Below are 14,884 nucleotides of genomic sequence, written 5' to 3'. Positions count from 1 at the left end.
TCTTTATGGCAAGATATTTAAATGGAATGCTTTGTTCTCGGCTCCAGAGTTCCATGTGTGGTTTAAGCAAACAGCAATTACTCTTCCTGGACAGATTAAAGAATCTGTCCCTCGGTACCGATAGATGGTGTGTAGACCCCATATTCAAAGCTCTTCCACTTCCAGGGTGGTTCCTAAGCCGTTCGGTGGTGCTTGCTTACGCTTGCCTGTCACAGTGTGCAAGGGATAGATATGCATGTCAGTCAGTACACTCAGTCTTTTGGGAAACGATCAATCAGCCTCTGACATCAGGACGTCCATACTGCTGGGTGTCTGCATTAGCAAGACCTCTCCGAAGGTCTGGCTGTGACTGATAAAGTCATCAGTAAACAGGAACTACACAGACACCGGCACTGAAGGGAAGAAGTCTGAGCGGCCGAAAGCCGGCAGGAGAATCCTCCAGCCCCACACTTTCCCGGGAGCGGGCAGCGTCCCCGCGAACTCCTCCCGGAGCAGCGTGCCGGGCAGAGCAGAGGGACGTTTCCCCGGCTGCGGCGGGAGCCCCCCCGGCAGCCGCGAGCAGCTGGGGTGAGCGCCGCGCCCCGGCCCCCGGCCCCCGGCCCCGGCCCCGCGGCGCTCCCCCGGCCGCGGGCGGTGCTGCCGCCCACCCGTGGCCGTGCGCGTTCGCCCCCCGCGGGAAAGGGCCGGGCCGGGCGGAGGGAAGGGGGGAGGAGGGCGGGGGGCGGGCGCCCTGCGCCTCCTCATATAGGGCTGCCCGGCGGCGGCGGCGCTCAGAGCCGGCTCGGCAGCCGCCCCGGGGCCAGTGGTGCGGAGCCGCCTCGCCGTCCTTTCTCCGGAGGCTTCGGTGGGGCAGCGGCAGCAGCATGACTTCGGCGGCGCTGGAGATTTTGGGGCTGGGGCTGGGCATCCTGGGCTGGGTGGGAGTGATCCTGGCCTGCGGGCTGCCCATGTGGCAGGTGTCGGCCTTCATCGACGTGAACATCGTGGTGGCGCAGACCATCTGGGAAGGGCTGTGGATGAACTGCGTGGTGCAGAGCACGGGGCAGATGCAGTGCAAGGTGTACGACTCCATCCTGGCGCTGCCGCCCGAGGTGCAGGCGGGCCGGGCGCTCACCGTCATCGTGGCGCTGCTGGGGCTGGTGGCGCTGATGGTGACCGTGGTGGGCGCCCAGTGCACCAACTGCATCCGGCCCGGCAAGATGAAGACCCGTATCGTGATGGCCGGCGGGACCATCTACATCCTCTGCGGAGTCCTGGTCCTCGTCCCGCTCTGCTGGTTCGCCAACATCGTCATCAGCGACTTCTACGACCCCACCGTGCCGCCGTCCCAGAAGCGGGAGATGGGGGCCGCGCTCTACATCGGCTGGGCGGCCACGGCCCTGCTGCTCTTCGGGGGCTGCCTCATCTGCTGCTGCTCCTGCTCCCAGCGCGACGAGACCTCCTTCCCCGTCAAGTACTCGGCGCCGCGGCGGCCCACCTCCAACGGCGAGTACGACAAGAAGAACTACGTCTGAGCGGGGCTGCCCGCGGCGCTGCGGGGACACGGACGGACGGCTGCGGGCCGGCGCTGCCGCGCTCCGCCGGCCGGCACAGGGCACCGCGCCGGGAGCGTTTGCGGAGAGCTCCGGCGCTCCCCTGCCTAGAGTCCCTTCTTAACGGGACCCCGTCAAGCGGCAGCCCTAGGCAGGGCAGCGCCCCGCCAGCCCGGCTCCCCAGCCCGGGTCTGGCCGCCCCGCCGCGCTCGGCGCCGCCGAGGACCCGGTACTGACCTCCCGCCGTGCCGGGGCGAGCAAAGCCCTCCGCGTCCGCACGGCGCAGCCGAACCCGAGGCGGCTGGTGGGACCGAAGAGCTCGGGCCAGCCCCGGGGGCGTCTGCCGGGGCGCCCCGTCCGGGCTCCGCCGTCGTCGCCTGCCCGCCCGGCTCCCGCCGCAGCTCCCGGGCCTCCCCCGGCGCTACCGTGAGAGACTTGTGAGTACCCACCGCCCGCCCCTGCTGCTGGTGCCTCTCGGCGCACCGGCTGGCAGGTGGGACCGGCCGCCGAGTGTGCGCTGTCGCCGAGGAGAAGCCTCCCTTCTTCGTTTTCTCTCCCGAAAAGCTGCATCTGGCTGTTCCCGCTGGGACTTTCACTGGTTAGAGGGGTTTTGTTCTTCTCCTGTTTGGGCAACTAAACTAGGGATTCTGTCTAAAGCCTGACACTAACCTTGGTCCTTAATCCCGCAGGCAAGTAACTGTTTGGAGAAAGGCATTTCATTTTCTTTAGTTGTTTCAGTCCCTCGGAGAAGTGTATTGGTCTGTGTTTCTCAGACCTCTGAAAGAGATTTCGGGTAGTTGATGGCGTTTAGTGGCTATTGCCAAATTACACTAGGTTGCCCTTTGACATTCTTCATCCCTTCTCCTTCATCAGCTTCTGTTCTGTTCTGTTTTTACTTGAATGTGAACTCATTGCCAGAATTATTGGAGGACTAGATTCAGAGATCTAGGAGATCTTTATATGTCCTAGAAAGATCTTTATATTCAGAGATCTTTATATGTCCTGGCTCCAGCGGGACACTCCTCCGCATCCTCTCATTTGCACTACAGGAGACTGGAAACATAAAAATTGCCCCAGATATTGATGGCTGGGGCTATGGATGGCTTTCACGGCCTTCTTGCCAAGCCCCGCTCGCTGACAGTTTTGAATTGTGTGTTCAGTTGGACGTGCGCTTGGTTGGCTTCCCACCATAAGTTTGTTAACACGTGCTTTCCTTCATTTACCAAATCAGGCAATGAAATTGCTAGAAGAATTTTACCAAATACCTTGACTGAGCCTTTATGCAGGCTGATCAGTAGATGTGAAGTCGTGGCTCTCACAGCTCTCAGCTTCTCTGTATTGCCCTGGTAACACTGTGCAGACTGGAAGGAAGATGCTCTGGGCAATATAATTCTCATTTTCTGAGCTCAACACCTGGTAAACTTCTCCACAGCCTGGAATATTAGCATACACCTTTCCATTTTATACTGCAGAGACAAACTTTTTTTAAAGGAGGGGTTAAGGGGTAGTGAGATACTATTCCATGCAAATTATTTGTACTTCCAAATCAAAACAGAATTCTGCTACGGACCGTGGCAGCATCTGTATTGCCATAAGGAGATTTCTGCCAAGCGTTAGCGAGGAAATGTGCTGTTTGTATTCCTCAGAGCGCAATGCTACGACCTCATGGGTCCCTCACAACCATGTAGCGATCAATACCGTGCACGCCTAACCTGAGCATTAACTCTTACAACTTTCTGGTAACGCCGAGGCTTACGGACTAACGGTAATTGTGGGTTTGTGACAGATTTACATTGACTGTGGTCTTGCCTTGCTTAGCGAACTTAAAATCCCAGTGGTATTGATATGTACCCAGACCTGAATGAGAGACTAAAGCCCTGCCCCTGCAAATTTTGAATTGAGCACACAATTTACCCTTTTAAAGATAACTGATTTACTTTTTAAACTCATAAAATGCAGGGTCTAAGCCCATCAGAGAAAACAGAAGCAGAGCAATACGTCTAGCACTAGTTTTGTTCTATAAAGAGGTGCACTTCTTCTACCATCTGCATTCAAATAAAAGCTATAATGTTCTTATGATGTGATATATAGTTTTGGTACAAGAATGAAATATTCTGTATTTCATCATTGCAGCTTTTTTTTAAACCATGTAACCTTGTAAACTGTAAATGTATTTAAATGCATATATTTTGCGAGAAAACTACCAAAGTTGGCTTGTTATATGGTTTGGTGCCTTTATTTGTTTCATGGTTACTTTATTTTTATTTTAAATGGTGATGTCCAACTGGATGTGTCACCCAGCCCATAGACACACTGCCCCCTCACTCAGCTCTCTTGCGTCTAGCAAATGAGTCAACAGACACTAGCCCAAATCCTGGACCTCTTTTGTCTCAAATTAAAGAATTAAAAAACAACCCCCACCAACAGACGTGCCTGCCTGTGTCTGTACTGTAGAGCCCCTCAGAAGTGCTGCAGGATTTGGGCTCTGACCAAAAGATGAAATCTTTCTGGACAGTGCATTGCTAGCATTCAAAATCGAATCAAAACTGGCGCCTTGGGGAGAGGGAGGGGAACCCACGTCTTAGAAGGGAATTTTTTTAACAACCCAAACTTATTGAAGTGGAGCTTTGTGTCACAGCAGGGCTGGATCCTCTTACAACCAAAAATCTGAAACAATTATATGATAAGACCTCTTAGAAGAAGCCAGCACCGTCCTACCAAAACTGTAACTTGCTGCTGATGTAGCAAGGTTTCGCTGAGGTCAGCGGGGCAGCGCCCAACAATACTAGCAGGAAGTGGGGCCCATTTTTAAAAATATTTTTCATATTTAATCTCATCCTTCAGTATACTTACTTGTTGCTGTACTTTAAAAAATAACCTGAGAGAATGCTGTTACTGATGTCACTGGCTTCAGGGTAAAAGTCTTAAATTGGTTTTTGCTATGTTTCGTTTTCCACGAGCAAAGACCTGGTCCCAAACTTGGAAGTGCTCAGGATCGGGCCTGAATCTCATCCCAATGGAAAGAGAAATCTATAGCACTTGTTTACTGTTTTTATTTTGTATTTATGATTTCACATAAAAATAAAAACATCTAAACCAATCCCTAAACAGACTTACTGTTTTTTTGTGAAAGGCACTAGGTTTTTGGGGCTCAGGAAGATGGGGTGTGACATCGGTGCCCAAAGGGCAACCTTTACCTGGGCTACCTTTGGGGAGGAAAGCTGGGCCGCCTCTGGGGAAGAAGGAAGGACTGCTTCCCTGCAGAGCGGTCAGCATCTCAGTTCTCCACTGAAACCTCAGACAAAAGAGCAAGTAGCAGCAGTTGGTCTTGTGATGTGAGCACATTAGGAAGTGGAGTGTGAGTCCCAACTATTTTGAGAACAGCTCTAAGCACGAAGCTTTTTAAGCTTTCAATTCCGACACGTTTAAACTAAAAGGAGAAAAATCCCACTGCAGCTTGGATCAGCCCCAACCTGACCTGATACCCTAATCCTTTCTGCCAACCATTTTTTTTTAAAGTGCATTCAGGCTGGGGAAAAACATTTTCACAGATGCATCAGAACAGAACCTGTGAACAAAAAAAAGGCTGTTAAAAGAAACTGTAGAGGCTAATTGCTAGTGGGGAAATTTGCCTAAGTTATGTGACTGCCAGGGAGGTCTTTCAATATTTTGCAGATTATAATCTTTTTGCAAGATTTTCAAGCTCTTCTAACATACTGCTGCTTTAAAAATGAAGAAAAAACACCTTCAAAGACTTCATTTTGCAGCATTCTTGCCAGCTCGGTTGAGATTAACAAAAGCTCCTTGCCACCCTCCCATTGCTATGCACATGCTGAGCTGGAAAAAAGGGTGTCTGCCGGCTTGGCCTTTGTCCTGCTAAACGAACCATTTCATAGTTATGAATTTGAAAGTAACCTGCAGTTCATACCCTGCAAATCTGGTTAGATCCTGTCTGTGCGAAGAAAGGAAATGCAGCAGGCAGAGGGGAAAAGGAAGCTCAATCAGTCACGTTTGCTGCAGGATGTTTAAGGAAATATTTCCTTTTCCTGCACAAAGATGTTTGTTGAGCATCTGCTCTTTGGAACATACTAAAACATTTTACTTTTGGAGTGGGATATCAGTCTACTCCAGATTTCTATTTATAAATCTATTCCCTGATCAAATACTACGCAAAGAATTTGTTCTTTTTCTTTGGACATCTTTCAAACCACAAATGCAGGTAAATAGTCTCTTAAACCTACTTTCCTTGAACTGAGACTGATCCATACATCTGTAATGCTAAATGAGACTCCTGCCTGTCAGAAGCCATACGCCATACATAAGCGCCATGTTCATGCATATATTCAGCAATATATTGCAGTATTCAGCATGAGACGAGACCCACAATGCATTCTTTTTTTTGTTTTGTATACTAAAGAAGAAAATCATTAATTAAGTACACGCTGGAGGATTTGCTTTTGTAAGTCTGCTTGGTAAGACACAGCAAATATTTCTGCTCTATTAGATTAATTGGGAAGTAGCAGGTGAATTCTCTTTTCAGGTCAAATATGGCATCTGGTTTACCTGTAGACTGATTGTGATAGGATAAATCATTCCAAATGCAGAGCCTCAAGGGGGCCTCACATTTATACTTGGGAAGTAACAGTGTTCTAATCCTCATTTTGATCGGACCTTTGTGCGTGTGTCTCTGTGTGTGTGACTGCTCCAGACAGTTCTTTGCTGATTTCCTGCAGGAACAGGCTCTCTGTCTAGAAAACTCCTTCTTGGTCCTACTACAACCTTCATAAGGAAAGGACAATTTCAACCAATGCGTCATTGATAAAACCTCCCATGGCAACAATGAAGGCTTTACAGTTGCTTGGATACACAAGCCTTGCTTCACCTTTTATTTTTCTTAAACACAGATTGAGACATTCTGCCATGAATCAATATAACAGTGTCCTTTATCTGTGGCATTTGGGGGATTTTGTTTACAACACCGTGCTTCCTCTCCTCCTTCCAGAGTTCGCCACGTGGCTCCAAACCAAAATCTGGAAAGGTAGCGAGTAGTAGGACTTAACATGGAAGCACGTGTCGTGCCAAAGGCACCTGCCCAGGGCTCGTGTCAACCTTCTCATCATGTTTGATTTCAGCTGCACCCTGGCCACTTTTATATCTCCCTGAGGTACTGCCTCATCTCACTGAAACTGGCACCTACTGCTTGGGTTGCTGATCACCCCAAGATACTCAGGACCCAGAAGGTGTGCTAAGCCTATCCCATAGAAATGGCAAAGGAATTGTCACAACTGATTATACACGTTATGGTCTTGATTACTTCAGCGCACAGTCACAAACATCCTCTCTGCCTCTTATTCATATGTGCACACACAGGGAGATTCATGTAGTCCTTTACAAGTTTGTAAAACAAGTGCAACAAATTGCGCATCCATATTCTGACAGACGCTTAAACTGGGTAGATCCTATAGTCACTCTCACCAGTACCACTTAAATAACCTTAGGATAATGGGGGAGCATATCACACACACTTTACTACATACAATGTGAAAACACTCATCAGCAAGAGTCTGTTTTAAAAGTTACCTAGGAAAATGAATGTATCAACAAGCTTGGATGTTAAGCAGCCTGAATATAGTTAACTGATGCATTTACTGAACTACTGACTTTAGCTTTTTGTTTTGAGAGAAACGGGATCATACAATATCGGGAACTGCACACATAGCACTGATACTCTTAAAGCAAAAGAAGAGTGAGGCTTGAAACTACTGGTTTGGTTTCAATCTACAAAAGGAAGAAAAACACATCTCACTTCATGACCAACAGAGTTGTCAATGAGGCACACCACTGTCAAGATGTTAACATTGGAGAGTAAATTAAGAGAAGACCTCCAACACCCAGTACAAAACAGTACTAAAGGACTTTGACCAACTAGAAAACCAAGCAGAAAATAAAATAAGCTGCATCTTGTACTCTGATCCTCCTCAGAGCATCTTGAATGGTGAAGGCCATTCACATTGACTAAAGCCCTGGCAGCAGCTGGCAGACTATTCATAGCAGGCACAAGATGTTCTTGAAGCCCAGCTGAGGTGTCATTCACACAGGTTACTATTTCTTTTGGAAAAAAATATGCTTAGATTAGACAGGCTGAAGTGCCTCAGTGCTATTATGTGCAGCAATAGCAGCGGATCCATTCCTTCCTACATCTCAGCTCCAAGTCCAGGGAGGTTCCCTTCTGGTGGATCCTCCTCCAGGCTGCCAGGCTGGAGAGTTTGCATGATACAGGGAGGTGTTCTGGTGTACACAAACATAACAGATGAGACGAAGCCAGTACATGTTTATTTACAGTGGAGAATAAAAGTAAATGTTTGAAATAGATGATTTTTACAGGCAAACAACAGACAACCCTCTCAAAAGTGACTCTGATCCAATAAGCAAGCTGCGAATGCTGTGCCAGTTGTAACATCGCTATGAATTACTTATTGCTGGCAAAGTCCTGCAAGGTCAGTCACATGTGAGAAAATTTTAGGTCTTAGCGCCTTACAGCACCAGCTGTGTGGCTGTGGAATTTTTTTTTTTTTTTGATGAGCAGAACATTTTCATGGATTAAACAAATGCACCAAAAGGTAGGAGATACACAAAAGCAAATCCTACAATGACATTTTTAATCTGGTAGCAAAAATAAGGTGCAATGTTAAATGCATTTTGGATTTCAGCTGTGTATGTTCCTCAAGTTTCAACCAACCAGGTTAGCTGACAGAGGTCTGAGTGACATCCATCTCAATCTCATACCAGGTACTATGGCAATTAATCTAACTTTATGTGGGTTCCTGTGGGCTCTATTCCCACTCTCAAACACACTTTAATCTGAATTGATTCACCTTTGTTACACTCATACATAGCTCATCAGCATTAACAGTTTTTGTAATCAGAACACTTCCACGGAAGGTTAAATCTTAAGGGAATTTAGGCTTGGTTACAAAAGAGATCATTCAGGAAAGAAAAATAGTCACTCCTTGACAAGAGTGTATGTGAAATCTCAGAATGGTACGATTCGGTTTCAATATAGCTTCACATATTTGAAGGATTGGGGGAAAAAAACAACAACCGCAATTCTTATCAGCCCTAACAAGTACCTAGCACGGCAAAATTCTTGTGCTATGTATATTTTTAGATTAGTCTTCCAGTTATAATGTTCCTTACTGTGTATCTTTTGTTAGAATTAAGATATCTGCTGCAGCAGCCTGGATAACCTTTAGCCTGAGCTACAAAACCTTTAACAGTTTCCAATTATAACAGCAATCTTTCATTCTATAATACAAATAAACCCAAGTGTTATCTCAACACAGAAGACTCGCATGAAACCCAATGACTGCAGAATGATTTCACCATTTTTTTTCTCTATAATTTCCTGTTATTATTTCATTGGAGGTGACTGCCAAGATCCAAGCAACATAATACATTTCACTGTTTACATCTACTTTATTTTTGTTATACTGTTGACATTTTAAAATGTTGACATGAAAGACTGAAGTTTTAAAAATACATCTACTCTGAATTCCATTACGTTCTTAGACCACCGAATTTTGCAGCTCTCCCATTTTCTCCTGATTTTATTGTCTCATCCAGTTGAGAATGTCTACATGCCCCACTACCTGCCAATTTTAGACGAGTCTTAACTCCCACAGCTTGTGCCATAGAAGAGGAGATTCTATTATTCAAGAAGGTATAAGACACATTAATAAGAGTACCTTTTCAGATATATGGAAATAGTTTCCCCATAAATATAATCTTCATCTACTGTTACAACATGGATTGAGCACCACTTTAGAGAAAGGGTTAGTTCCGTTGGGTGGCATAGCAAGAAACTAAACAAAGGCAGTTAAAACAGTTGTTCTGCAACAACAGATACTGGATTTTGCCGGAAGCCAATATCGTACTAAGAGTGCAGGGGTAAAATGCTGCTGTTTGAATAATATGGAAAAGAAACCTCTTGTCTACTTGGGGTTATAAATGAAGACAACTATTCAAGACATCCATATCATCATTATAGTGTCCCTCCTAAAGGAAAGCTATTATCCATGGCATCCTGCCCAGATTCCTCCAGAGCTGATTACATTCTTTGTAACCTGCACTTTCAGTCCAGTACAGCAGTCATACCTGGACAGCTGTACGGGCTCATTTCACAAACTGAAGCCGTTACTGCCATCTGTCCTAAAGCCTGATCATCAGTGGCAAGAACAATCCCTTTGTCTCCTGCCTCTCTCACAAGATGGTAGATTTTACTTGCTTGCTGTCTGCAAAATGTATTCATAGCCTTGCAGAAATGACCCTTTGGTAGACTTCAATGCTATTATTGAGCTCCACTGGTGTGTAGAAAACAAATCCACAAAGGCAGTGTGGGAGGAGGTGGTAAGACAAAGTTTTTTCCACTTAATAGAGTTAGTGAGGTCTGAGCCATGTCACAATATGGAATTGAGAATTTCAGTTTTAGTATCTGTTGCTAGACAGGAATTTGTATTATGAAGAAAAAGGCAAAATGCAATCCTTCTCCTGAACCAAAATGTCTTAGACCTGTCCTGACCAGATACTGCACTTTGTCCCTTTTATAAGGAAAGGATGGAGATGGGCACATGTGCAGACCAGGCACCTCAACAATCCTGGAAAAACCTAGAACCACAAGTATGGACAAAGCTCCAAACAGAACCGAAGCACAATCATCTTGGAAGGACATAACAGCAAGCAAAGCACACGAAGGATGAAACACAATGGAATGGGTAATTTAGAGATCAGTTACGGACAAGCGACGTGGTTCAGTCCCCTCCCTTGCACCGGCACATGTGGTGTGAGGAGTGGACTGGTTACGGAGACTAAGCTAGCTAAGAGCAAACCCAGCAGAAAAATAAGCAACGGTTTTCTTTGTCTAGCCACCATCTTGCTACTCCACATGGTGACATGGGCAGGCAGGATGCAGGAGCTTTTAAACTGCTGTGAAACTTCATTTTTTTGACCTTGTAAGTGAGTTTGAATCAAACAGAAGAGTCCTAACTCAGGTGAATAAAAAGGAAAAGACATAATGAAAGTGCTTTATAATGAGCAAAGGTGAGGTAAGATACCAGCTTGCTGTGGACACCAAAGTGAGTGAAACCTTCCCCTGAGGTGTCAGTGAAAATACAGACATTGTACACTGACAAATGGTTAACAGAAACGAAAGTCTGGAAACAGAAATGAACATATCCAGAGCAGAAGCAAAAACTGAAGAGCTCAATTAACTTGTAAATGTAGGACCAAAATTAATCTGTTTTAGAAAGCCTAGAATTCCCCAAGTTGAAGGTAAAGCAGGAAATGTTTTTTTTTTTTTTTTTTAACAAATAGACTGGAAAACAGCATAATAACACCTGTATGTGTAATATGGTGAGTATCCTGGACAGCTAGAGGGCTCTAAGACTGATCTCAACAATGTACTCAACAAAGTTTTTTGTTCTAAAAACAAAAGGATAGAACTAGTATGAGTGATTGGACACAGGATAAAAACCAGCATAAGTTACTAAATATAGATTGCATCCAATGAGACTTGATACTGCTTACCTAGTAACTAACTGATCTGTCACAGTAACGACCTTTTGGGTCTGCCTGTCCATTTGAATCAGAGGCGCTCTCTCTAACACCCACCCTGCTGAAGGGAGAAGGTGAGGCAAGGAGGAAATAGAACCAGTTTGAGGTTTAATGAAATAAAAGACCACAAAAATGTGCTGAATGAGTGGTTATCACATTTTTTTCCCTAAGAGTTGTAATCAGGGAGGAGGAGGAGTACAGATTCTTACGTAGTTTCTGCCAAGGCAGGGTAGTACTCTCGGAGCCATGTACAGTATTGCTATCTTTGAAAGGCTGAGACGAGATACCTTTTCTAAAAAGGAAACACTTATTGGTTATTTGAAGATAGTGGAACAGATGAGTAAGCAGATACATCTATACTTTTAGACTAGTCAGAATAGGACATTGTCCAAGAACAGAAACAATATCCATGTTTACTGGTAAAAAGTCTCAGTGAAAAAGCATAGAGTTGAGAGTTTATTAGATAATATGAGGGAAAAGAAAAAAAAAAAAGACAAGTTATGAAGACAAACAATGCTGGCATCAGCTTCTAACCATTCCAAAAAGAAACATCTCTTCCAAAAAGATCTTGTTGGCTCCTGTCCTCCATTTGTGCAGAGATGATTTCCAGACTGGGTAAATGGCCCCTGTGCAGCTGTGCTACATTTCATTCCCCTTTTTGTTGCAGAGACAGCATAGTGGGACACACTCCCATACATATCCTATTCCCTTTCCTTCGTTATTCACCACAGAACCTTGCGCTTGGCATTTCTAATAGCGCCATGTAGTGCTGTCGTTTCAGGAAATGCCTGGCTGTATTCACTGCTAAATCAAGCAGGAGTCGTGCTGGCAATTCAAGGAACACCTCATCAGAAGAAAAAAAGCAATTGCTGCTGAGCTATTGTTTTCCATTTCATTTCACACACTCAAAAGAGCTCTGGTGACCACCCAGTGGGTGCCCTGAAATACAGATTCCAAGACACCTTTCTGAGCTAGAAAGAGAAACCGGATTTACTGCTCACCCTCTGTTGTTACCCAGTCTCTTTCCCCGTTAGTTCTTTATTTTCTATTTTTGTATTTCACCCTGTCATTTTCAGTCCTTTTCAGGTCCCCTTCTCAGTTTTGTATGCAACAGTTGGAAAGCTTCCCTTCGACAGTGCATGCTATGCTCAGAGAGTTTGCCGAGGGGATAGCAAGACTGAGTCAGAATTCAGTAGCTTTAGCAAGGAAAAAGTCTCATTTAAAGGATACGTTCATTAAGTTATTGTTCTAACTATTCTGTTCTTAACACTCATATCAGCTAATCTGCTTACACGGCTACACTGCAAGCGGAACCAGCTGAAACAACAATACTCTTCCCCTTCTTCGTGTTCATGAAGCAGCACACGCCGGATTTGCAAAGCAGGTAACCGTATACCAACACTCATGCATGAGCAAATGCTGGTTTTGTGGGTGTGAACAAACTACAACCAAATAACAGGATGAAGAAACCTAAACACTGGAGGGAGATACAGACCTCTAGTAGGAAGAGCAGGAGGCAGTTTAGCTTAACATTAGAGACAGACAACGCTTAGGTAGAAAAGTCTCACGAGGAGAGAGAACAGGCAGGCACAGAGGGAAACAGCAGCATGCTTTGGCTTTTCTCTTCCTCGGACAAAATATTGTTTTAAGGGGACAATATTTCCCTCCCTAGAACAGGCATGTCTGGGAAATTCCACCAGTGCTTTACAATATCTACATACAGGTCTTTAAACGTTTGTGCTTAATTTTTCAAAATGTAACTTTTACACAGTCGAGAAATGGTGCTGTTCTGATAGCATGCACTCGCAGAGTGCCATTAAGCCTAAAGGATAATGGATTTTACTGACAACAAGTATAAATAAAGAACCACCTGCTGGATTGTATTTTTAAAAGTAGAAAATCTTTTCAGGCATGAAGATTTCAGCAAGTGAGAAAGGGAAGACAGAAATGACGGATACTATCTTTAAAGTCTTAAACTTCCTAAGCAAGATACCACTAACAGTATTAAATGCTGAATCGATCTTGTACTAGATAGTTACCTGAATCCTTGATTATAGATAAAATTAAAACTGAATATTGATTTAACCTAGTAAGCAATGAACATCTAATTGAGGCAGCCAAACATGGACAGTGTAAATGCACTAAACAACCTCCAGATCTGTTTAGGAAGCAATTATTCGAGACAGTGGTGTATGGCACATACCAAATTGCACACTGTAAAACACCGTAGCTCTCACCTAAAGTATCAAGTTGCAGAATTATATTACAGCACAAGTTCTGCAACTGTTCAGGTCGAGATCTTATTTCCATTAATTTATTAATTTTTCTAAGCACTCTAAGATTCGCAGGACACCCTGAGTAGCTTGGCTTGCACCATGAGACTGTAGGGCAACAGTTTTTCAATTTGAGGTCCTGTACACAAAAGCTCCCGAGATGTAGTTTGCCCCACAAAGAGTGATCAGCTAAAGCAGTCAAATGCTCTTTTGAGTTCTTCAAACTGAGCAGTTGCCACTGGATAAACCTAGAAGAAAACTCTTTGGAGAGCATCTCCTACCACTTTTTTTTTTAATTATTTTTTTAACAGCTTCCATATAATGTAACAAGGCCACTTCCAGTTACAACAGACTTTCCTGAAGGAAACACAGCAGCCTCAGGTAAAAATTTATAAAGCTTATTTTTTTTAATGATTGTCCCCCTGTACAATAGGGAGAGGAAAATTTGGTCAGTGCGTGTGTCTTCTCAGAAGAGGAATGTAGCAGGGGTGCAAGGAGGTCACCTCAGACCTCAGAGCATACTCAACCCTGGTGTACACCGCTGGTCACAAAATCTGTTTTGTGGGCACAAACCACAAGTCCTTGCACAGATGAAGAATTACATACTTTTTAAAAGAAGATTCTTCATCTTCTCTTTAGAGCTTTGTCCTGCAAGCTACCCCAGCTTTAATCCTGTGACCTCTTCACAGGTGACTTATTTCTGATAACTGTAACAGCAGGTATAAAGCACCAATGTTTTCTCACCATCATTCTTTGAAGCAGAATAATTGAAAATATCCATAAAGTAGGAAAACATTATAAGATAAATCACTACTTCCTAGTATTAAAAACACTCAGTACAGGTTAGACCTATTTGGGCAGTGTTTTGAAAATGCAAAAAGGTCGCAAAGAAATTACTGGAACAAGATCTTCACTTCTTTAAAGGTAAAGTCCTGTTTATTCTCCACTCTTCTGACATGCTTTGTTGTAACAGCCTCACGTACCTAGAAGCAGATTTTCCCAAGCCACAGAAGGGAGTCGTGTCCATCTCTCCACTTCTGTTTATTCTAGCCTGTATCAATTTGAAAATGAACTTATTTGGAGACAAAAGTCCTTCCAGTTCTGCAATGCCATGTGTAACATAATATACAAATATTTAGGAACGCAACAATCCCTTAAAAAGTCAGTGTAAGAACCTGACGTGTATTCTACAGTCCTGTTATTTGAGTCCTGAATTACTACACTGACCACAACAGTGTTTAAAGAAAATACCGTTTTACATGCCCGTTCCTTATAGGCTACTGATCCAGCTAGACTTTCAGATCAGACAGGAGATAATTACTAATGGCATACTTATTTCAGGAGGCCCTTGGTGACTTCTTTCAGCAAATAAAAACACACCAAGAACTGCATGCCCCTGTGAATTCTTTCCAATTCAATGGCAGGTGTCTCCGATTTTCCACTGACATGCTGCAAATGAATGATTAAATG

The 14,884-nt window shown here is 44.5% G+C and overlaps 1 protein-coding gene across 1 annotated transcript; it reads left to right on the top strand.

Moving 5' to 3' along the window:
* The first annotated feature begins 834 nt into the window (after positions 1 to 834).
* On the top strand, positions 835 to 1,514 carry CLDN5 (claudin 5). The gene has a single exon (XM_086474251.1). The coding sequence runs from the start codon at positions 864 to 866 to the stop codon at positions 1,512 to 1,514; it is 651 nt and encodes a 216-aa protein (XP_086330377.1). The 5' UTR covers positions 835 to 863.
* Positions 1,515 to 14,884: the final 13,370 nt, after the last annotated feature.

This window comes from Leptosomus discolor, chromosome 16 (genome assembly GCF_034619465.1).
Source record: "Leptosomus discolor isolate bLepDis1 chromosome 16, bLepDis1.hap2, whole genome shotgun sequence".
Taxonomy (NCBI): domain Eukaryota; kingdom Metazoa; phylum Chordata; class Aves; order Leptosomiformes; family Leptosomidae; genus Leptosomus; species Leptosomus discolor.
Note: the sequence above shows the minus strand (reverse complement) of the source record. Positions and strands in the feature narration are given on the sequence as shown.

Bases quoted from the DNA above. Each gene is read 5' to 3' on its own strand.
- CLDN5 (XM_086474251.1), top strand. From the start codon at position 864: ATGACTTCGGCGGCGCTGGAGATTTTGGGGCTGGGGCTGGGCATCCTG.